Genomic DNA, 22,808 nt, shown 5'->3' with positions numbered 1-22,808 from the left:
TAGCTCAGTCGTCGGAAGGAGAAATGAATGCAGTATCACAACTTTCTTTACACTAAAATAACGTTATCATTATCATTGAATTTAGAGGAAAACATTTTTACGTCTAGCAGTTTTTCCTCCGGATGCGAAACTTCAAACCAACGCGACATCTCAGTAAATCAATTTAACATGATCTTGTGGGTCCCCTGTCTGCTGCTGCTGCATTTTTTATGGAAATCGATGGTCAGCGCACCAAGCAAGAACTTTAGCATAAACAAATCCTCCCTCGTCTTTTTCTGTTCTCGACAAACCCGTAATCATTGTGGTGTTATTTCGAATATTTATGAAGATCGTGCGAGTGCGCTTCAACCATCTTTTTCCATATTGTTTTCGACAAAGTTTCCAGTCTGTCGCAACAAGATCAGGCAACACTACCGAGAGTACTATCGACAAACGTGGTTCGGTCATAATGGACTTTGTGGAATCGAGAAGTGAAATTTAAGAAGTAACACGAGGATATAAATTTTAAGTGAAATGAGATTTCGAAGTACAATTAGCCAATCGATTAAGTATGGACTTCGTATCGTTGGTGTCTGGCCTGGCACACCGTTTCCAGGTTTTCGTAAATTCCTTTGGATCTTGTTCACAGTTGTACCCCTATTTTATCAGTATATGTACGTGATTAGGCATTTCCGTTCTCAAGAGCTCCCACAACTATTTGACTGTCTCGCTGTAATTTTCACGTATATTTTAATGCTTGTTAAATTAATTGTTGTGTCGATGAATCATGGGTAAGTTGTTCCGTAGTAGATATTGTTCATTCCTGCGGATTTCTATGCAAAGTGGACTTGTTCGAAGTCGATTTCAAGCAACAGAAATTAGATAAAAAGAAATTTTTGTTTTTAATGATTTTATCAATTCTCGAATGGTGCAACAATGTTCTTACGTCCCTGTTTTTATAAAAATTGGATCTCCCAGACAATTGAGCGTTCTATAACATTCTTGTGCAATTTTTTTCTGCCAAATTCGAATAATCTCGCGTTCCAAATTCATCATGTTCATTTTCACCCTTAGAGGGATTGAAGAATTCGCATCATTTTTATTGTCTCAAATTCGGTGCACAGTGAGGCAATACATACCGAGTATTGTTAATATCTACTTATATGGTTAGTTTATTCAGACACTTTGTATCTAAAGGCAGTCATTTGTGTGTCTTCTAATAACGATGTCTCGCAGTGTGTTGCGCGACATGTTAACATCTATGGAGGAGGATTGTGTTAAATATTTTGTCGACGATTCAAAGAATTTGATATCGAATGCAGCGAACCTTTGTCAAGTTGTAACGAGGACACTTGTTATTGTGTATGTGGGGAATACAGTTTTTTATGCAGCTACTAGTCTCGCAGCTCCATATTCTAACGATACTATGCCTCGACGTCTTCTTATGAGCATGGATTTGCCTTTCGATACCGTCGAATCGCCAAATTATGAGCTCGTGGTGGCTCTACAAACTATTAGCTTTATGTCGATATCGTATGTGTATAGTATTCTTACAGGTCTTCTTTTAATGCTGGTAAGTGTATTGTGACCACTTATTGTATTGTTGCTAGTAGATTTGTATGAGTATATGGGTTTTAAAGTATTTTTCTGTGGTACGTCTATTTTAGATATTTCATATGGGATGTCATATTGAAATATTATGCGACGCAATGACAAAAATTGCATCTTCTAAAGACGAGAAGCATTTACGATTCGTTGCTGTGAGACATCAAGAACTCATCCTGTTTGCGGAGCGAATTGAAGAACTCTTTACATTCATATCTTTGGCTCAACTTATGGCGAACACAATAGTTTTATGCTGTCTAGGATATCTTGTTGTAATAGTAAGTAATGTTGTTTTCGTCGTTTGTGTGCGGCCAATCAAAAGGTATTTGCTCGTGTGTACTCATTGATGGAATCATGTCAAATCAATTGAACCATGCATAATCTAATTAATAGTTCCCTGAAGAATTCAATAAACGAATTTTTTGATGGAGCTGACTTTTTCTTGGCATTCCAAAACTTGTACATATGATGTTTTATCTAAAAATACATTTTCATACTGCAGGGGGTTCAAAATGGAAGCGATTTTTCAGAACTGGTGAAGTTTGCTTTTTGCTACGTTGCGATTTGCATAGAAATATTCATATGTTGCTTCGCTGGAGAGTACCTCAACGGTAAGGTAAGTTGTTCAGAATTTTTAAATAAAAAACTGTTTATATCTCCAACACTTTCGGAGATAATCTACTGTAATAATATTTCTAGACACCCTGATAAGTAATATTATCTTAATTTAACTCTTCTTTGAAATGTTACCATCATTGACATTTAATTACGTTCAATTTAGCATGGTGTTGTAAAAATGTTAGGTTGTCCCAAAAGTTTGCTTCTTCTTCGATTAATGCATAATGCGTTCTTTAAAACCCAAATCACGTTGGTAAATAAGTGGAAGCTTAAGAATTAATAAAACATTAATGGACAGATATTCGACATGTGTATATTGCGAAAAAATACTTTTTGGACGACCTAATATAAACACATTAGATGAATAAAATTATGTACTACGAAAAATGTATCGTCACGTCTCCAGTTTTTTCTCCACAACGTGTTCCATACTATATATTCGTTTTTAGTACTGCTGCATTTTTGCAACGCCTGGTGAATACCGATTTTCATAAGTTTGGGTTACCTTAAAGTTCTTAAACAATTTCGTGTAACAAAAAATATGTTTATAATAAAAGTATCTTTTATTCTTTAGAACGACATGATTGTTGAAACAGCATACAAAATGTCGTGGTACGACTTGCAGCCTTCAACGAGTCGACAAGTTATGCTCTTACTTTTAAGATCCCAGAAAGGATTCCAGTTGACTTTCGGAAAATTCTCAGCCCTTAGTTTGGACACCTTTACCTCGGTGAGGTTTTTAAATGTCGCCTGCGTGAGTATTGGTTGTTAATTGTGAATAATTTTCTTGTTTCTGAAATATTTCCGTCTTCTGTGTCCGTAGATTATGAAAGCGTCGGCGTCTTACATGTCAGTATTTCTTGCGATGTCTTAAGCACAACACTTGAATAATTACAAGGGAATTAGCAGTTATAAAATAACACCTTTAGAATACCGAACACATAACTAGGTGAGCACAGCTGATGTATAAATCCAAATCAGAGGTACCGTAAATTAAAAACGGGGAACATGCTTGTATGAACTGGTTTAATTTTTCAGGTCACCTGTTCGTTTCAGCTGCTTCACATATTAAGGTGCTTAATCTCTAGTCAAATGTTAATGTGTCAAAATGAAAAGTTCAAATACATTTGAAAGTTCAAGTTACCATTCTAACCTCTGATGATTGAAATTGCTTTCTTGCTGACGGCGCTCATCTCTTTCGAATAAAATCGTATTATGTCTCTGTATTTTGCGATAAAAATGAAACCGATATTTCAGATATTCTCAAACCATAATAACGCTATTACGGGACGCGGAAAAAATCAATTTTATTTCCAGAAGTTTTCTCTCTGCGTTCGACACGACTTCTGACTAAATCAATTTAACATGATCCTGGCAGTTGTGCATCGGCTCCTGCATTTTTCATGGAAATCGTTGTCCACTGGAGGAAAGCAGGGACCGCAACTTCAACAAATTCGCTCCTGCCTCTTCTTATTCTTGGGGAAACCTGCAATTACCGCGACATTATTTAGAATATTCATGCCGATCATGCGTGCGCGCATCAAACGGCCGGAGGACTGCTTTCGCGGGCTTTTATTTTTACATAGTTCTCGAGCAAGTTTTCAGTATATCGTAGGAAGTTGGTGTAGATCCACCGAGCACAGGTGAATGCAGTACTTACTGGTCGTGAAAGTGGCAAAGATTGGTTCATAATGGAATTTGAGAATTCAGGGGCTGGCAGAATTTAAAAAAGAAAAGGGAAAAAACGTGAATTCATCAGTTTCATGTGGAATAATGTCTCGAAACACAATTAGCCAGTCTGTCAAATATGGGCTCCATTTCATTGGCATTTGGCCGGGCACACCTTTCCCAGTTTTACGAAAAGTTTTTTGGTTGCTGTCTACTGTTTTTTGCCAAATTTATCAGTACAAATACATGATTACGCACTTTAAGACTGAGGGCTTTATTGAGATGATCGACAGCTTGAGTGTTGCCTTGACGTATAGTTTGATGATCGGTAAATTATTTGTTGCGTGGATTAATCATGGGTGAGTGAGGCATATTTCATCGCCTACTATGGAATGGCATTCCATGCTAGTAAAATATTATTATTGTAATTATTACATCTAATTTTGTAGCCCCGAAGCAACAGCAATTTCTTTTCTTTGTACACATATTTCTGTTCCAATAATCTCTGGCAATGTAGTTTCTCGTCCACCGAATCAAAAGACAAATTTTATATTTTCATAAACAAAAACTATTCGTGATACTTAAAAGACATATATACGTTGTGCCATATTTTTTGGACAAATTATAATATAATATAATATATCAATTGTGATATAATTGGTTCATCGTAATTTACCTACTGTATTTGAAGCTTTAATTTTTCAATTTCATATTAAGGTATATGGAACCATGATGTGTGGTACCTCACACGAGTAATTATGCGATTATTTCTCAAATGTGTAACGTAGAGTTAAAAAATCGGTTACGAGCTTTGTAATATGATAAAATATTTTGATTTTAAGGAAATGAGTAATGTTTGTGATCAACAGCTTCTGCTAGAAATCCTCCGCACGAGTTTGGTTTGTTATTATGTGGGATTAATAATTTTGTTTCTTAGCGTGCTACGTGAAATCTTATCAACGATGGAGGACGACTGTGCGAAGTATGCGGAGTTCGACAGAAATAATGTGATATCAAAAACGGGGGATCTATCATTCCTCTTAACGACCACAATTCCGGCACTCTACATGATATCTGTGACTTGTAATGCAGTTGGCACTCTCGCGATCCCACAATCAAACGAATCGAATTCTCGGCAACTTCTCATCAACATGGATATGCCGTTTGACACCAATCAATCGCCAACTTACGAGCTCGTGTTAGCTGCGCAGATTGTTTACCAAGTCATGTCTGCATATACCTTCAGCATGTTTAGTGCTTTTCTTTTGATGACGGTAAGTGCGAACAATTGCGCCCGTGCGAACATTCTGCGATCTTGAGAGGGTCCTCTACTGTGATAAGTATCTTCTTTTATGCCTTTCTGCACATGTTTTTTTATAAAAATTCATTAAAAAGTATTAACACTTTATCTACCGGAAGGCTATTAAATGGCTTCACAATAATTGTGCTGTATTAAAAGGGAGCTTAAAAATCTTCTTTTACACAATAAACCAGAGGAAACCATTAGATCATGTTAAGGAGGCCGGCATGGTTTGAAATCCATATACGTATGCAAGGGTTAAAATCTAGACAAACTGCCGCTTCAATATTGCAATGAGCAGTTTAGAAGTGGTCAATTATGTTTCCTAAAAGTCCAATCTACGTCTGTATAGAGCCCAAATTGCGAATTTCTACCTCATCGTGGAGTAATTTGTAATATTCGGCAGAAAATTCGAATTCTAAAGCAAGTACGACGTCACAAGATGGCTGCCGCTGAGAGATTCTCTTAATTTCGAGAGATTTAGTGTTCGTATCGAAAAAAAGCTCTATACAGACGTAGCAAAGCATGCACAAACACGGTGGTATGCATTTTTAATTGATTACTTACTTATTTAAGACGTAAAATGTCTAGAAAAAAAGGCACAGCGTAACATAGCGTGACAGTCAAGGCCAAATGCCTGCCGGCCCCCTTAATCAGGGTGCGCTGTTGGTTTTTGATTGAAGTTTCTGTTGCTGCTCTAGGATCCATTAAAAAATCTTCAGCCATGGACCATAGACTTTCAAAAATTGTGGAATAATCGCCGGGAGATAATGTGTTAAGATGAAACTTGTTGCTACGTTACTTATCTTATTTTGAAGGATAATTACAACTTTTTTTTGTTAAAAAAAATGATTGGAATTGGCTGCAGCACAACATACTAAAATTAGCTGCTCATAATAAAAGTAGCTGCTTGAAATGATATCTCAAAAATTGCTGTACCAGTCGAGCCAAAATGTGGCATGCCTGTTCAGCACATGTATAGCTATGGAAAAATCGATTTCTCTTTTGCATTTTCTTAAAGCACATGTCGTTAACAATGTGTCTGCGAAAGAATTTGTTTAAATTCGTGAGAATAACGAAGTTGTAAATATTTGAAGATCGGAGATCTCATTCTGTATTAAACACATTTTTAAAACGGAATTATTACTTTTAGATACTTCACGCAGGATGTGTCATCGATATACTGTGCAACATAATAAGGCACATATCTTCTCAGGAAGGAGGACAATTTCGATTCGTTGCGATAAGACATCAAGAAATCATTCTATTTACCCAGCGAATTGAACGATTGTTTACGTACATTGCTCTTTGCCAACTTCTGACCAACACACTAATTATATGCTGCCTTGGATTCCTTTTCATAACAGTAATTAATACCGATTTCGTAATTTCTATGCACAAAGTTATGTGTCGATATATTAGGTCTTCATTCAAGTCATACCTTTTTCATTGATACTTTTGCAAGCTGAAGTACGAAAGTATAATCGCAATCGTAATATACAGTAAAGTCATCATCTTACTAAGCCTCGGGTCTGTGCTGTGACATAGATCGTGTAGGGCTACTATTTTATCGTGACCACGCCGACCCAGTGTCGCCAGATGAGGGGACCGAGGACGAATTGAGGTGAAAAAGTTACCCTCTCTCTACCATTACCGGAGAATATGCACGACAGAGACGGAACGTGTCACGTGACCGGGCCGCGGCGGAAGCGTGGGGAATAGCGCGTTAGAAAGGGAAATTAGGGTTGGGGAACAAGTCTTGATCTGGCGACCCTGCGTTGACCGAACGTAGAAAAGGACAGCGCGTATAAACACGGTCCACGCGACTGAAAACATACTACAATACATATGGCACGTTTACACTTTACGCTGCTCGGCTACCGAGGCATGCTGAGCGTCTGGGCCCCTTGCCGTGCAGTAAAGGGGATAAGCGAACTCCGTTCGGCTTATTGTTAGATCAAGACTTTACTGTAGTCTGATACTTGATACTGGATTACAGATGCATCCGCGACAATTACAATTCTTACAATGCTATAGTATCGGAATGTTTATGTGCAAGTATATTTCGTAGAATTGTACTTAATAACTCCCACTCGAATTGGCAATGAATATTAGTTGATTTTTTAATGTACGCATGTTTTCCATTGAAATATATACACCTGTACCTAGGACAATTTGCATGTGATTTTATAGAAATAATTCCTGGAATAATCATGATTCTCTTTTTCAGGCATTACAGGTTGAAAATGGACTTCCCTTGATTCTAAAGTCTTTTCTTTTCTATGTCGTAATTTGTTTAGAAATATTCGTGTACTGTTTCGCTGGGGAGTACCTCAATACTAAGGTGATTATATTTTCTGCAAGATCCAATTGCAAGTGTTAATAAATATTGTTTTATTGCTGACATTTCACGTCATGGAGATACAATTCCAAGTCCAGAACTTTGTGGAAGAAATTTATATGAAAACGCTTGTATGTTCGAATTAAACTTAATCATTGAGTGAATCTACTAATGATTTATACTTCAATATTAACTAACAAAATGTTTTGTAAAAATGCATGTAAATATGTTATACATCGAATGATTCTTAGAATGTTCATTTTCGTTATGTAATTGATTATGAAAACGATACTGTTCATGGAAATATTTTCCCAACCTTAACATAAGTCTACAAGAATTTTTAGCGTTGACAGAAATTTCTTGATTGGGTATGAGAGTTCTTATTCACTTTCCAGAGCAAAATGATTGTCGATGCAATATGCGAAACGACATGGTACGACCTGCAGCCTACTACCAGCCGACGTTTAGTACTTTTAATTCTGAAATCTCAGAAGGGATTGCCGCTAACTTTCGGAAAGTTTTCATCTCTCAGTTTGCAAAGTTTCGCAAACGTAAGATTCTTCTAGTTTATTTACAGCCGCATCGATCGTTCATTGCAAACAGTCGTGTTACAATTAGACTTCGGATCTTTATGCAAAAAAATTGTCTACGTCAGTCTCAGGCACTGAAACCAAAGAAAAATTGGTTTCCTTTTTCGATAATTGTAATAAATTACAAATAATATTAAATTTTTCTAACCTTTTTAGTGTTTTGTATTCCATGTATATAATGTTTATGTTTGTTCTAAATATATAAAATCCGCAGTCTAATTATCATACAGATAAAGTGTAAGTAGCTTTTAAATTAGCTCTACTGATTTTGATTTTGATTTTCGCAGATTATGAAAGCTTCGGCGTCTTATATGTCTGTTCTTCTCGCGATGTCCTGAAATGTGCAATATATGTGTTACCCATTCATGACGTGGTTATAGAAATTAGAAGAAAATTAGCTAGCTATACTAAATAAAATGTTTGTACATTCATACTTTTCTTGTATTATTTGTTCCCTAGTGTTTATTGTCATCTGTTTTGATGCGGAGGAGAAGGACGACAGAACTCTCCTGCACTATAATCTACTTTATTTATTTAAAGCTAGATAATTTTATAGGACTGATGAGGTGACCAGTAATTTCTGTATCACAAGGTAAAATAAAAAAAATTGTACGCGTATGTACAATGAAAAAATTTATGTGAACACGTTGCACATTTAACTATTAATGGCTTGCAACTTTTTTTTAAAGTTCTGATTTTTTTAAATACTGTGTAATTTCACTTTGAACCATTTACGATCACTATTGTTAAACACATTTTTTAATCATAATTATTACTTTCGGATACTTCACGAAGGATGTTTCATCGATATAGTGTCCCACATAATAACGCATACATCTTCTCTGGACGAAGGGAGATTTCTCAGTTTCCAAAGCTTCGCAAACGTAATGTTTGACTAGTTTATTTGTTGGATTGCGGATCGTGGATTGCTAATAGTCGGTTTATCAAAAGACTTCCGATCTTTATGCAGAAGGAAAATTGTCTAAGACAGTCGCGAGGAACTGGACTCAAAGAAAAATTGGTTTCCTTCTTCGATACTTGTTGTAAATTACAAATAATATCATGATGTTCTTAAATTTTCCTAATCTTTTTAGTGGTTCATATTCTATGAATTATAGTTGTTCTAAATACATAAAATCCGCAGTGTAATTATCATCCAGAGAAAATGTTCTAATTTTGATTACCATGTTTATGAAAGCTTCGGCGTTCTACCTGGGTGTACTTCTCGTGATGTCCGGACAACAACACGTCGCAGATTTTCCATCTGTAGCGTATGGTAATGGAGAAATTGCTAGGGAACTAGCAGCACTAAACGACACCCTTAGAATAGCGCCGAATACATAAGTAGGTGAGTCCCACTAACGTACAAAATCACACGTTAATGTATCAAAATGAAAAGTTACATTATATTTGGAAGTTCAAGTTACCATTGTAACCTTCGATGATTGATATTCCTTTCTTGACGGTGGCGCTGATCTCCTTCGAATAAAATCGTATCCTGTCTCTGTGCTCACGACAAAAATGAAACCAATATTTCAGCTATTCTCTAACAGTAATAATGCTATTATGGGACGCGGAAAAAATCAATTTCTTTTCCAGAAGTTTTCTCCCTGCGCCCGACAAGACTTCTGACTAAATAAATTTTACATGTTCCTGGCTGTCGTGCATCGGCTCCTGCATTTTTCATGGAAATCGTTGTCCACTGCGGGAAAGCAAGGACCGGAACTTCAACAAATTCGCTCCTGCCTCTTCCTGTTCTTGGGGAAACGTGTAATCACCGCGACATTATTTAGAATATTCATGCAGATCATGCGTGCGCGCACCAAACGGCCGGAGGACTGCTTTCGCGGGCTTTTCTTCTTGCATAGTTCTCGAGGAAGTTTTCAGTCTATCGTAGGGAGTTGAGGAAGAACTATCGAGCGCAGTTGAATGAAGGACTTACTGGTTGTGAAAGTGACAATGGTCCGATCATAATGGACTTCGAGGAATCAGGGGCCGGCGGAATCTAGAAAAGAAAAGAGACGAAGACTTGAATACATCACTTTCGTGTGAAATGATATCTCGCAATACAATTAGTCAGTCCGTTAAGTATGGGTTTCATTTCATTGGCATTTGGCCAGGCACACCTTTCCCAAGTTTACGAAAAGTTTTTTGGTTGCTGTCTCTTGTTTTTTGCCAAATTTATCAGTACAAATACACAATTAGACACATTATTGCTGACGGCTTCATTGAGACCATCTATAGTTTGAGTCTTGCAGTGGGGTACAGTTCGATGTTCGGTAAATTAATTATTGCTTGGATTAATCATGGGTAAGTGAGGGATATTTTATCGTCTACTATGGAATGGCATTCCATGCTAGTTAAATGTTATTGTTCTAATTATTACATCTAATTTTATAGCCCTTAGGCAATGTAATTTCTCGTGAACTGAATCAAGAGCCAAATTTTATATTTTCATAAACAAAAATTATTCATTATACTTAAAAGACATGTAACGGTTGTGTTATATTTTTTGGACAAATTATAATATAATATAATATATCAATTGCGATATAATTGGTTGATCATAATTTACCTAATGTATTTGAAGCTTTAATTTTTTCATTTCATATTGAGGTTTATGGAACCATGATGTGTAGAACCTCACACGAGTAATTATGCCATTATTTCTCCAATGTGTAACGAAGAGTTAAATCGGCCAGGAACTTCGCAATATAATAAAATATTTTGATTTGAAGGAAATGAGTAATATTTGTGTTGAACAGTTTCTGCTTGAAATCCTCCGCCCGAGTATTGTTTGAAATTATGTGGGATTAATAATTATGTTTCTTAGCGTGATATGTGAAATCTTATCAACGATGGAGGATGATTGCGCGAAGTACGCGGCGCTCGACAGGAATAATGTGATGTCGAAAACGGCGGATCTTATATCCCGTTTAACGACCATGATACCGGCGGTTCACATGTTATCTACTTGTTGCATCGCAATCGGCACTCTTGTGATCCCACAATCCAACGATTCGAATGATCGGCAACTCCTTATGGACATGGATTGGCCGTTCGACACCAATCAATCGCCGACTTACGAGCTCGTATTGGCTGCACAGATTATTTTCCAAGGGGTAGCGGGATATACCTACGGCATGTTCTGTTGTTTTCTTTTGATGTCGGTAAGATATGAATATTTGAAGATAAGGGCTCTCATTGTGTATTAAACACATTTTTTTAACGGAACTATTACTTTTAGATACTTCATGCAGGATGTGTCATCGATATACTGTGCAACATAATACCGCATTTATCTTCTGAGAAAGAAGGACAATTTCGATTCGTTGCGATGAGACATCAAGAAATCATTTTATTTACCCAGCGAATTGAACGATTGTTTACGTACATTGCTCTTTGCCAGCTTCTGACGAACACACTGATCATATGCTGCCTTGGATTCCTTTTCATAACAGTAATTAATACCGGTTTCGTAATTTCTATGCACAAAGTTATGTATGTGTTAGAAAAATCGAAGTAAGCAAATGGTCGAGGCAGGCCATCTGTTTTTTGTCAGCGTGTTGCCCCTCCCTAATGGAAAGTCCTTTAACTTGGGGGTGTCGTAAACAAAGAGGCATACTGTCGAAGGCGTTCTCACGGCTGAGGATTTTTGGGACAGCAGGACATTCTTATTCTGACTGTCGTCGTGTACGGTTGTCGCGAATAAAGATTCATAGTATTTTGTAATACGCCCACATTTATTTAATTTAACGATATCGCGTTATCTATCTTTCTCGGTTTTTCTTACATATGTGTCGATATATTGGGCCTTCATGCAAGTCATACCATTTTCATTGATACTTTTGCAAGCTGAAGTACGAAAGTATAATCGCAATCGTAATATACAATAAAGTCTTGATCTAACTATGCCTCAGGTCCGTGCTGTGACATAGATCGTGTAGGGCTACTATTTTATTGTGACCGCGTTAACCCAGTGTCGCCAGATAAGGGGAGCGAGCACGAATTGAGGTGAAAAAGTTACCCTCTTTCTCTACCATTACCGGAGAATATGCACGACAGAGACGGAACGTGTCACGTGACCGGGCCGTGATGGAAGCGTTGAGAATAGCGCGGTAGAAAGGGAAATTAGAGTTAGGGGACAAGTCTTGATCTGGCGACTCTGCGTTGACCGAACGTAGAAAAGGACAGCGCGTGTAAACATGGTCCACGCGGCTGGAAATATACTACATATGGCATGTTTCCACTTTACGCTGCTCGGCTACCGAGGCAGCATGAGTGTCTGGGCTCCTTGCGGGGTATGCCGTGCAATGGAGGGGATAAGCGATCGGACTAAGCTCCGTTCGGCTTATTGTTAGATGAAGTCTTTACTGTAGTCTGATACTGGATAGTGGATTACAGATGCAACCGCGATAATTACAATTCTTACAATGGGGTAGATTCGAAATGTTCACCTTTTTTTCCTAAATTATATAAACCCTAACGTGCAGGTATATTTTGTAGATTTGTTCTTAATAACTCCCACATGAATTGACAATGGATATTAGTTAATTTTTTATTGTACACATATTTCCTTTTAGATATATACACCTGTACTTAGAAATAATTCCTGGAATGATAATGATTCTCTGTTTCAGGCATTACAGGTTGAAAATGGACTTCCCTTGATTCTAAAGTCTTTTCTCTTCTATGTCGTAATGTGTTCAGAAATATTCATGTACTGTTTTGCTGGGGAGTACCTCAATACTAAGGTGATTCAATTTACTCCGATATCCAATTGCAAGTGTTAATAAATATTGTTTTATTGCTGACATTTCACATCATAGAGATACAACTCCAAGTCCAGTACTTTGTCGAAAAAATTTTAATGAAAACGCTTGTATGTTCGAATTTAACTTAATCATTGAGTGAATCTACTAATGATTTATACTTCAATATTAACTTCAATATTATACTTCAATATTAATACTTCAATATTAACTAACAAGCTGTCTTTTAAAAATTGATGTGAATATGTTATATATCGAATAATTCTTAGAATGTGCATTTTCGTTATGTAATTGATTATGAAAACGAAACTGTTGAAGGAAATATTTTCCTAACTGTAACATAAGTGTACAGGAATTTTTAGCGTTGACAGAAATTTTTTTATTAAGTATGAGACTTCTTATTTACATTCCAGAGCAAGATGATTGTTGATGCAATATGCGAAACAACATGGTACGACCTGCAGCCTACTACCAGTCGACGTTTAGTACTTTTAATTCTGAAATCTCAGAAGGGATTGCCGTTAACTTTCGGAAAATTTTCATCCCTCAGTTTGCAAAGTTTCGCAAACGTAAGATTCTTCTACTTTATTTACAGCAGCACCGATCGTTCATAGCAAACAGTCGTGTTACAATTAGACTTCGGATCTTTATGCAAAAAAAATTTTCTACGTCAGTCTCAAGGCACTGGAACCAAACAAAAATTGGTTTCCTTTTTCGATACTTGTAATAAATTAAAAATAATATCATGATGTTATTAAATTTTCCCAATCTTTTTAGTGTTTTATATTCCATGAATTATGTTCGTTCTAAATACATAAAATCCGCAGTTTAATTATCATACAGATAAAATGTCAGTAGCTTCTAAATTAGCTCTACTAACTTGGATTTTCATTTTCGCAGATTATGAAAGCTTCGGCGTCTTACATGTCTGTTCTTCTCGCGATGTCCTGAAATGTGCAATATATGTGTTACCATTCATAACGTGGTTATAGAAATTAGAAGAAAATTAGCTAGCTATACTAAATAAAATGTTTGTACATTCATACTTTTATTGTATTATTTGTTCCCTAGTGTTTATTGTCATCTGTTTTGTTGCGGAGGAGAAGGACGACAGAACTCTCCTGCACTATAATCTACTTTATTTATTTAAAGCTAGATAATTTTATAGGACTGATGAGGTGACCAGTAATTTCTGTATCACAAGGTAAAATAAAAAAAAAATTGTACGCGTATGTACAATGAAAAAATTTATGTGAACACGATGCACATTTAACTATTAATGGTTTGCAACTTTTTTTTAAAGTTCTGATTTTTTTAAATACTGTGTAATTTCACTTTGAACCATTTACGATCACTATTGTTAAACACATTTTTTAATCATAATTATTACTTTCGGATACTTCACGCAGGATGTGTCATCGATATAGTGTCCCACATAATAACGCATACATCTTCTCTGGACGAAGGGAGATTTCTCAGTTTCCAAAGCTTCGCAAACGTAATGTTTGACTAGTTTATTTGTTGGATTACGGATCGTGGATTGCTAATAGTCGGTTTATCAAAAGACTTCCGATCTTTATGCAGAAGGAAAATTGTGTAAGACAGTCGCGAGGAACTGGACTCAAAGAAAAATTGGTTTCCTTCTTCGATACTTGTTGTAAATTACAAATAATATCATGATGTTCTTAAATTTTCCTAATCTTTTTAGTGGTTCATATTCTATGAATTATAGTTGTTCTAAATACATAAAATCCGCAGTGTAATTATCATCCAGACAAAATGTTCTAATTTTGATTACCATGTTTATGAAAGCTTCAGCGTTCTACCTGGGTGTACTTCTTGTGATGTCCGGATAACAACACGTCGCAGATTTTTCATCTGTAGAGTATGGTAATGGAGAAATTGCTAGGGAACTAGCAGCACTAAACGACACCCTTAGAATAGCGCCGAACACATAAGTAGGTGAGTCCCACTAACGTACAAAATCACACGTTAATGTATCAAAATGAAAAGTTACATTATATTTGAAAGTTCAAGTTACCATTGTAAACTTCGATGATTGATATTCCTTTCTTAACGGCGGCGCTGATCTCCTTCGAATAAAATCGTATCCTGCCTCTGTGCTCACGAAAAAAATGAAACCAATATTTCAGCTATTTTCTCACAGTAATAATGCTATTATGGGACGCGGAAAAAATCAATTTCTTTTCCAGAAGTTTTCTCCCTGCGTCCGACAAGACTTCTGGCTAAATCAATTTTCATGATCGTGGGTATCGTGCATCGGCTCCTGAATTTTTCATTGAAATCGTTGTCCACTGGAGGAAAGCAGGGACCGCAACTTCAACAAGTTCGTTCCTGCCTCTTTTTATTCTTGGGGAAGCCTGTAATCACCGCGACATTATTTAGAATATTCATGCAGATCATGCGTGCGCGCATCAAACGGCCGGAGGACTGATTTTGTGGGCTTTTCTTTTTGCATAGTTCCGGAGGAAATTTTCAGTCTATCGTAGGAAGTTGACGGAAAACCATCGAGCGCAGTTAATTTCAGTACTTACTGGTCGTGAAAGTGACAAAGATTCATTCATAATGGACTTTGAGAATTCAGGGGCTGGCGGAAATTAAAAAAGAAAAGAAAACGTGAATTCATCAGGTTCATGTGGAATGATGTCTCGAAACACAATTAGCCAGTCTGTCATATATGGGCTCCGTTTCATTGGCATTTTGCCAGACACACATTTCTCAGGTTTACGAAAAGTTTTTTGGTTACTGTCTCTTGCTTTTTACCAAATTTATCAGTACAAATACATAATTAGACACATTATTGCTGACGGCTTGATTGAGACGATATATAGTTTGACTCTGGCAGTGGCGTACAGTTCGATGTTCGGTAAATTAATTGTTGCTTGGATTAATCATGGGTAAGTGAGGGATATTTTATCGTCTACTATGGAATGGCATTCCATGCTTGTTAAATGTTATTGTTCTAATTACTATATTAGTTTCTCGTGAAATGAATCAAAAGCCAATTTTATACTTCCATAAACAAAAACTATTCTCGATACTTAAAAGGTTGTTCTATATTTTTTGGACAAATTATAATGTAATATAATACAATATCAATAGCGATATAATTGTTTGATCGTAATTTATCTAATGTATTTGAAGCTTTAATTCTTTAATTTCATATTGAGGTTTATGGAACCACGGTGTGTGGAACCTCACACGAGTAATTATGCGATTATTTCTCAAATGTGTAACCAAGAATCAAATCGGCCACGAACTTTGCAATACCATAAAATATTTTGATTTGAAGGAAATGAGTAATGTTTGTGTTTAACAACTTCTGCTTGAAATCTTCCGCACGAGTTTGGTTTGACATTATGTGGGATTAATAATTTTGTTTCTTAGCGTGATATGTGAAATCTTATCAACGATGGAAGATGATTGCGCGAAGTATGCGGAGCTCGACAGGAATAATGTGATATCAAAAACGGCGGATCTTATATTCCGTTTAACGAGCATGATAACGGCGCTTCACATGATATCTATTTGTTGCATGGCAGTCGGCACTCTTATGGTCCCACAATCCGATGATTCGAATGATCGGCAACTTTTCATGGACATGGATTGGCCGTTCGACACCAATCAATCGCCGACTTACGAGCTCGTATTGGCTGCACAGATTATTTTCCAAGGGGTAGTGGGATATATCTACGGCATGTTCTGTTCTTTTCTTTTGATGTCGGTAAGTTATGAATATTTGAATATCGGGGCTCTCATTGTGTATTAAACACATTTTTTTAACGGAACTATTACTTTTAGATACTTCACGCAGGATGTGCAATCGATATACTGTGCAACATAATAACGCATATATCCGCTCAGGATGGAGGACAATTTCGTTTCGTTGCGATAAGACATCAAGAAATCATTATGTTTACCCAGCGAATTGAACGACTGTTTACGTACATTGCTCTTTGCCAACTTCTGACGAACACGCTGATTATATGCTGTCTTGGATACCTTTTCATAACAGTAATTAATACCGATTTCGCAATTTCTATACACAAAAGTTATGTGTCGATATATGTATTAGGCCTTCATTCAAGTCATACCATTTTCATTGATACTTTTGCAAGCTGAAGTACGAACGTATAATTACAATCGTAATATACAATAATGTCTTGGTCTAACTAAGCCTCGGGTCCGTGCTGTGACATAGGTCGTGTATGGCTATTATTTTCTTGTGACCATGTCAACCCAGTGTCGCCAGATGAGGGAAGCGAGCCCGAATTGAGGAGAATAAGTTACCCTCTATCTCTACCATTACCGAAGAATATGCACGACAGAGACGGAACACGTCACGTGACCGGGCCGTGATGGAAGCGTTGAGAATAGCGCCGTAGAAAGGGAAATTAGAGTTAGGGGACAAGTCTTGATCTGGCGACTCTGCGTTGACCACGCCGAACGTAGAAAAGGACAGCGCGTGTTAACACGGTCCGCGGGGCCGAAACCATACTACATTTGGCATGTTTACACTTTACGCTGCTCGGCTACTGAGGCAGCATGAGCGTCTCGGCCCCTTGCGGGGTACGCCGCGCAGTGGAGGGCATAAGCGAACCGACTAAACTTCGTTCGGTTGTTAGATCAAGACTACTGTAGTCTGATACGGGATAGTGGATTACAGATGTATCCGAGACAATTACAATTCTTGCAATGGAGTAGATTCGAAATGTTCACCTTTTTTCCCTAAATTACATAAACCTTCACGTGCAAGTATATTTTGTAGAATTGTTCTTAATAACTCCCATATGAATTGACAATGGATATTATTAGTTAATTTGTTATGTACACTCATGTTTTCCTTTTAAATATATACACCTGTACTTAGGACAATTTGCATGTGATTTTATAGAAATTGTTGCGACGCGTAACGACCACCCAATTGCTCAACGGTTTTCGGACCGTTTACAACCCTTGCAAATCTAAATAAATTGCCGTTTATGACATAGCTACAATAAATCCTCGAAGCCATGGGACATAACTATTTAGCGTCCGATTTTTAACTACAGATTTCGTTCCCGGGCCATCTGTTTGCCAGCCCGCGCTATCCTATTCATCGCGTTTTTAACTTCAATATGTCTTGCCAGGTCCGAAGCGCTTCCTTGGTTTATTGTCTGCTACGGTCATCCTCCGAATTCAATTCCGCCAATCACAGCCCCTAGGCCACCTTGAAAACTCCTCCCAAAAAATGATGAAGGGAGGGAATCGTAGCAGGAGTAGTTATAAGTATCGCCAAGCACTAACATAGATCAGATCAGACCAACAGAAATCGCGAACAACAACCGAAATCATATCGTCATCGTATCGTATCTTTAACATCGGGCAGTCGCTGTAACGATCGTAACCGTTTGTAACGCCGTATAAGTTGTAAAATCGTGATCGGCCAAGTTTACTCAAGTTTCGTTACATTAAAATCAATTTGTACAACTAACGATTCGTATATTAATTTCAAAGAGTTCAGTTTTTCGTTAATTCGAAAACTAACAAGAGCAACGCGAAACGAAAGTCGCGGCATCATCGCTCAAGAGAAATTATTCCTGAAATGAATATGATTCTCTGTTTCAGGCATTACAGGTTGAAAATGGTCTTCCCTTGATTCTAAAGTCTTGTCTCTTCTACGTCGTAATGTGTTCAGAAATATTCATGTACTGTTTCGCTGGGGAGTACCTCAATACTAAGGTGATTATATTTTCTCCAAGATCCAATTGCAAGTGTTAATAAATATTGTTTTATTGCTGACATTTCACATCATAGAGATACAACTCCAAGTCCAGTACTGTTGTTGAAAAAATTTAAATGAAAACGCTAGTATGTTCGAATTTAACTTAATCATTGGGTGAATCTACTAATGGTTTATACTTAAATATTAACTAACAAAAGCTGTCTTTTAAAAATGGATGTGAATATGTTATACATCGAATGATTCTTAGAATGTTCATTTTCGTTATGTAATTGATTATGAAAACGAAACTGTTGATGGAAATATTTTGCTAACTGTAACATAAGTGTACAGGAATTTTTAGCGTTAACACAAATTTTTTTATTAAGTATAAGACTTCTTATTTACATTCCAGAGTCAGATGATTGTTGATGCAATATGCGAAACAACATGGTACGACCTGAAGCCTACTATCAGTCAACGTTTAGTACTTTTAATTCTGAAATCTCAGAAGGGATTGCCGCTAACTTTCGGAAAGTTTTCATCTCTCAGTTTGGAAAGCTTTGGAACCGTAAGACTCTTCTAGTTTATTTAGAGCCGCACCTATCGTTCATTGCAAACAGTCGTGTTACAATTAGGCTTCGGATTTTTATGCAAAAAAAAATTGTCTACGTCAGTCTCTAGACACTGGAACCAACAAAAAAATGATTTCCTTTTTATAATGGTAATAAATTACAAATATCATGATGTTATTAAATTTTCCTAATCTTTTTAGTGTTTTAAATTCCATGAATTATGTTTGTTCTAAATACATAAAATCCGCAGTTTAATTATCATACAGATAAAATGTCAGTAGCTTCTAAATTAGCTCTACTAATTTGGATTTTGATTTTCGCAGATTATGAAAGCTTCGGCGTCTTACATGTCTGTACTTCTCGCGATGTCCTGAAATTTGCAACACGTGTGTTACCTATTTATAGTGCTGTTATGACTTAGATGAAAATGAGCTATTATAGTGTTTTTTCCCTAGTGTTTACTCTCATCTGTTTGGGAAAATACCGTAATTTTAATAAATACTCCTGTTTCCTGTTTTCAAAGATTATGAAAGTATTTATGTCTTACATGTCAGTATTGTTTGCGATGTCCTGAGAGCAACACTTCGCACGTTTTCCGTCTGTAGCATATGGTAATTACGAAATTGTAAGAGCATTAGGAATACTTGTTAGGGATAAATCTTAACTGGGTAGAAATATGCACCGCGCTATAGAATCGTTTATTGCCTCGTGCTGTGCTACGTTCTTACTGACTACTCTCCCGCGATCTCCACTCACACCGCCACCGTTTGGTCAAATGGCGCTGCCGTTTGGCGGTCTTACCAATCCACAACAATACTATACAACATCCTTAGAATACTGCTGAACACCTATTTAGGTAAGTCCCACTGAACCACAAAATCAAATCTTAATGTATCAAAATAAAAAGTTGATATATATCTGAAAGTTTAAGTTACCATTCTATCATCCAATGATTGAAACTGTTTTCTTGCCGGCGCTCATCTCCTCTGAATAAAGTCGTATGCTGTTTCTCTGGTCTGCAACAAATACGAAACCAATATTTCAGCTATTCTCGAACCGTAATAATGCTACATGGGAGATGGAAAACATCAGTTTCATTTTCCGAAGTTTTCTCTCCGCGTCCGATATAACTTCAGATTAAATCAATTTAAAAAACATGATCCTGGCACTCGTGCATCGGCTCCTGCATTTTTCATGGAAATCGTTGGCCACTGCAGGAGTGCAGGGATCGCAACTTCAACAAATCCTCTCTTGTCTTTTCTTGATCTCAGGGAAACCTGTAATCACCGCGGCATTATGGGTCGCGCACGTCCGTACGGGCTAGGTCCACCCCGTATTAACGCGTTCTCGAAAGTTTGACGTCAAAAAGGGAGCCTACTGCTCGGACGACAATTTCTCGCCCTCGGGAGAAACAGAGGGAATACGGTAATACGGTACGCTACATGGATCTCGCTGGGACGAGATTTCGCGGAACAGAGATGGACGGCGCGATTACCATAAGACTTTTGCGATAGTTCCCGAGGTGGAACGTACTTCGACGCGTACGATGCCCGGTACGTGAATTCGCGTGCTCGCGGGAGCACGAGGTCGGACTCGATTCTACACGGGTGCAGTATCATACACGAGACGATACTCGAGCTGGTATTCGAGACCATGCTCCTCGTGTCCGCGACTCCTCCGAGGAGGACTTCAAAGTCTTTAGTATATACTAAAGTCTTTAGTGAATACTCAAAGCGCTTTCGACATAGGAGCGAGCTGATTGCTCAACGCGTGAAAAGCCTCGGCACTAACAATTGAGAACGAGACGGGGAACGTCTTGTTCTCACGCGAAAATTATCGTGCCACCTCGCGAAACAAGTCAAAAGGGATCACTATGCTGACTTACCGTCCGCGATGTTCGCCTGGGCTTCGGCCACTCTTCACGAAAGTTGTCCCTTCAAACGGCGTTATTCCCAGCATGCACTCGCACTCTTATGCTTATTCGTATCGGCAACTTCCAACACGGGTGCCAGCGCGACAGTGATCCTTCAATTATAGGTAACGCGACGCGTGGATCCTGGTTTCTCAATCACAATCTTCATGTATGTAGTCTGTTACACATCTTCCTCATTTCTTCCACGCACTTAAAACAGTAAGAACATTAAATTGAGTTAGTTGTGGGTTAAATCAGTTTTAATTAAATTGCACAAAAAGATGAAACATAATAACCTCATACTCAAACTAACTTACATACTCAACGACTCATAACGATGATAATATTGAAATAGTTTTAATAGCCCTAATAGCATAATTTTAAGTATGTGACTTGAAATAGGGGTACCGATTTATTCATGAATATAAAATGAAGTTAATTAACAGCAAGGACCAGTCTTGATTGATACAGTAGAATTCATCAGTAGATTTTGACCGTACATTTTTATCGTTCCTCGCAAAGATTAATGATTAACTTGACTAATTGGCATTATCTGGATTACAGGTGCAGTACTAACCGACACCCTTGGAATACCGCCGAACGCATAAGTAGATGATTCCCACTAAAGTACAAAATCACATGTTAGTGTATCAAAATGAAAAGCTAAAATATTCTATCCTCCGATGATTGATATTCCTTTCTTGCCGGCGGCGCTCATCTTTTTCGAATAAAATCGTATGCTGTCTTTGTGCTCTGCGACAAAAATGAAACTAATATTTCAGCTATTCTCGAACCGTAATAATGCTATATGGGACGTGGAAAAAATGAATTTATTTCCAGAAGTTTTCTCTCCCCATCTGACACGACATCAAACTAAATCAATTTAATATGATCCTGACAGTCTTGCATCGGCTCCTGCATTTTTCATGCAAATCGTTGGTCACTGCAGGAAAGCGGGGACCGCAACTTCAACAAATTCTCTGCTGTCCCTTCTTGTTCTCGAGGAAACCTGCAATCACCGCGGCATTATTTAGAATATTCATGCAGATCATGCGTGCGCGCATCAAACGGCCGGAGGACTGCTTTCGCGGGCTTTTCCTTTTGCATAGTTCTCGGGGAAGTTTTCAGTCTATCGTAGGAAGTTGATGAAGAACCATCGAGCGCAGTTGAATGCAGTACTTCTGGTCGTGAAAGTGGCAAAGATTCGTTCATAATGGACTTAGAGGTATCAGTGGTCGTCGGAATTTAGAAAAGAGAAGAAATAAAGCAGTGGATACATTAATGTCGTGTGAAATGATATCCCGAAATACAATTAGCCAGTCCGTTAAATATGGGCTCCATTTCATTGGCATTTGGCCGGGCACACCATTCTCGGGCTTACGAATAGTTTTTTGGTTGTTGGCTACTGTTTTTTGCCAAATTTATCAGTACAAATACATGATTACACACTTTAACACTGACGGTTTCATTGAGATGATCTATAGTTTGAGTCTTGCAATGGCGTACACTTTGTTGATCGGTAAATTAATTGTTGCTTGGATTAATCATGGGTGAGTGGGCCATATTCTATCTTAAATAGTATTATTCCAATTAAAACCCCACCTATGTAGTTGTGCTATTTAAGCATGTAGTTGTGCTTACCTGTGTATTTAAGAGTTAAATCAGCCACGAACTTTGCAATGTGAGAAAATATTTTTATTTGAACGAAATGAGTAATGTTTGTGTT

The 22,808-nt window shown here is 37.4% G+C and overlaps 3 protein-coding genes and 1 long non-coding RNA gene across 15 annotated transcripts in view; 3 read left to right on the top strand and 1 right to left on the bottom strand.

The window, feature by feature from the left end:
• Positions 1 to 50: 50 nt before the first annotated feature.
• LOC143352388 (odorant receptor 13a-like) lies at positions 51 to 3,345 on the top strand. Of its 2 annotated transcripts, none has more exons than XM_076784827.1 (7): positions 51 to 595; positions 1,536 to 1,552; positions 1,647 to 1,862; positions 2,087 to 2,200; positions 2,777 to 2,932; positions 3,026 to 3,151; positions 3,241 to 3,345. In XM_076784827.1, exons 1-6 carry the CDS (start codon positions 514 to 516, stop codon positions 3,074 to 3,076), a joined length of 636 nt encoding a protein of 211 aa, XP_076640942.1. In that variant the 5' UTR covers positions 51 to 513; the 3' UTR covers positions 3,077 to 3,151; positions 3,241 to 3,345. The 2 variants fall into 2 exon arrangements, with proteins under 2 accessions (XP_076640942.1, XP_076640940.1); XM_076784825.1 differs by having other exon boundaries at positions 54 to 770; positions 1,216 to 1,552.
• Positions 3,346 to 3,481: 136 nt separating this feature from the next.
• Positions 3,482 to 21,737, bottom strand: LOC143352395 (uncharacterized). 3 transcript variants are annotated; one of them, XR_013081918.1, is made up of 6 exons: positions 21,583 to 21,737; positions 21,056 to 21,292; positions 20,106 to 20,186; positions 14,915 to 15,254; positions 14,700 to 14,845; positions 13,476 to 13,557 (listed from the first exon to the last, which is right to left on the bottom strand). It is a non-coding gene; the product is annotated as an uncharacterized LOC143352395 (long non-coding RNA). The 3 variants fall into 3 exon arrangements; XR_013081917.1 differs by lacking the exons at positions 13,476 to 13,557; positions 14,700 to 14,845; positions 14,915 to 15,254 and adding an exon at positions 3,482 to 3,688 and having other exon boundaries at positions 21,056 to 21,282; positions 21,386 to 21,737; XR_013081919.1 differs by lacking the exons at positions 13,476 to 13,557; positions 14,700 to 14,845; positions 14,915 to 15,254; ... (1 more) ...; positions 21,056 to 21,292; positions 21,583 to 21,737 and adding exons at positions 3,640 to 3,688; positions 9,314 to 9,459; positions 9,529 to 9,623.
• On the top strand, positions 3,688 to 19,584 carry LOC143352385 (odorant receptor 10-like). 9 transcript variants are annotated; one of them, XM_076784820.1, is made up of 6 exons: positions 3,688 to 4,229; positions 10,935 to 11,271; positions 11,349 to 11,597; positions 12,742 to 12,855; positions 13,287 to 13,442; positions 19,494 to 19,584. In XM_076784820.1, the coding sequence occupies exons 1-6, from the start codon at positions 3,976 to 3,978 to the stop codon at positions 19,542 to 19,544; spliced, it is 1,161 nt and encodes a 386-aa protein (XP_076640935.1). In that variant the 5' UTR covers positions 3,688 to 3,975; the 3' UTR covers positions 19,545 to 19,584. The 9 variants fall into 9 exon arrangements, with proteins under 9 accessions (XP_076640935.1, XP_076640934.1, XP_076640933.1 ...); XM_076784819.1 differs by lacking the exon at positions 10,935 to 11,271 and adding an exon at positions 4,808 to 5,144; XM_076784818.1 differs by lacking the exons at positions 10,935 to 11,271; positions 11,349 to 11,597; positions 12,742 to 12,855; positions 13,287 to 13,442 and adding exons at positions 4,808 to 5,144; positions 6,324 to 6,572; positions 7,401 to 7,514; positions 7,907 to 8,062 and having other exon boundaries at positions 19,494 to 19,578.
• Positions 14,807 to 22,808, top strand: part of LOC143352205 (uncharacterized) — a 42,287-nt gene continuing 34,285 nt past the window's right edge. The window contains exons 1-2 of the mRNA XM_076784532.1: positions 14,807 to 14,839; positions 21,746 to 22,632. Coding sequence (XP_076640647.1) covers positions 22,364 to 22,632 — 269 coding nt within the window. The 5' untranslated portion in view covers positions 14,807 to 14,839; positions 21,746 to 22,363. The remainder of the gene's footprint in view (positions 14,840 to 21,745; positions 22,633 to 22,808) is intronic.

The sequence above is a fragment of the Halictus rubicundus genome, chromosome 3 (genome assembly GCF_050948215.1).
Source record: "Halictus rubicundus isolate RS-2024b chromosome 3, iyHalRubi1_principal, whole genome shotgun sequence".
Classification (NCBI taxonomy): domain Eukaryota; kingdom Metazoa; phylum Arthropoda; class Insecta; order Hymenoptera; family Halictidae; genus Halictus; species Halictus rubicundus.
This window is presented reverse-complemented; position numbering and strand designations above follow the sequence as displayed.

What these genes read in the sequence shown, in the direction of transcription:
- LOC143352388 (XM_076784825.1), top strand. Translation starts at nt 514, where the DNA reads ATGAGATTTCGAAGTACAATTAGCCAATCGATTAAGTATGGACTTCGT. An exon ending in GTTGTGTCGATGAATCATGG is followed by an intron (nt 771 to 1,215) that starts GTAAGTTGTTCC and finishes GATGTCTCGCAG; the next exon opens with TGTGTTGCGCGACATGTTAA. An exon ending in CAGGTCTTCTTTTAATGCTG is followed by an intron (nt 1,553 to 1,646) that starts GTAAGTGTATTG and finishes CGTCTATTTTAG; the next exon opens with ATATTTCATATGGGATGTCA.
- LOC143352385 (XM_076784815.1), top strand. Translation starts at nt 10,155, where the DNA reads ATGATATCTCGCAATACAATTAGTCAGTCCGTTAAGTATGGGTTTCAT. An exon ending in TCGTAATTTCTATGCACAAA is followed by an intron (nt 11,598 to 12,741) that starts GTTATGTATGTG and finishes TCTCTGTTTCAG; the next exon opens with GCATTACAGGTTGAAAATGG. An exon ending in GGGAGTACCTCAATACTAAG is followed by an intron (nt 12,856 to 13,286) that starts GTGATTCAATTT and finishes TTTACATTCCAG; the next exon opens with AGCAAGATGATTGTTGATGC.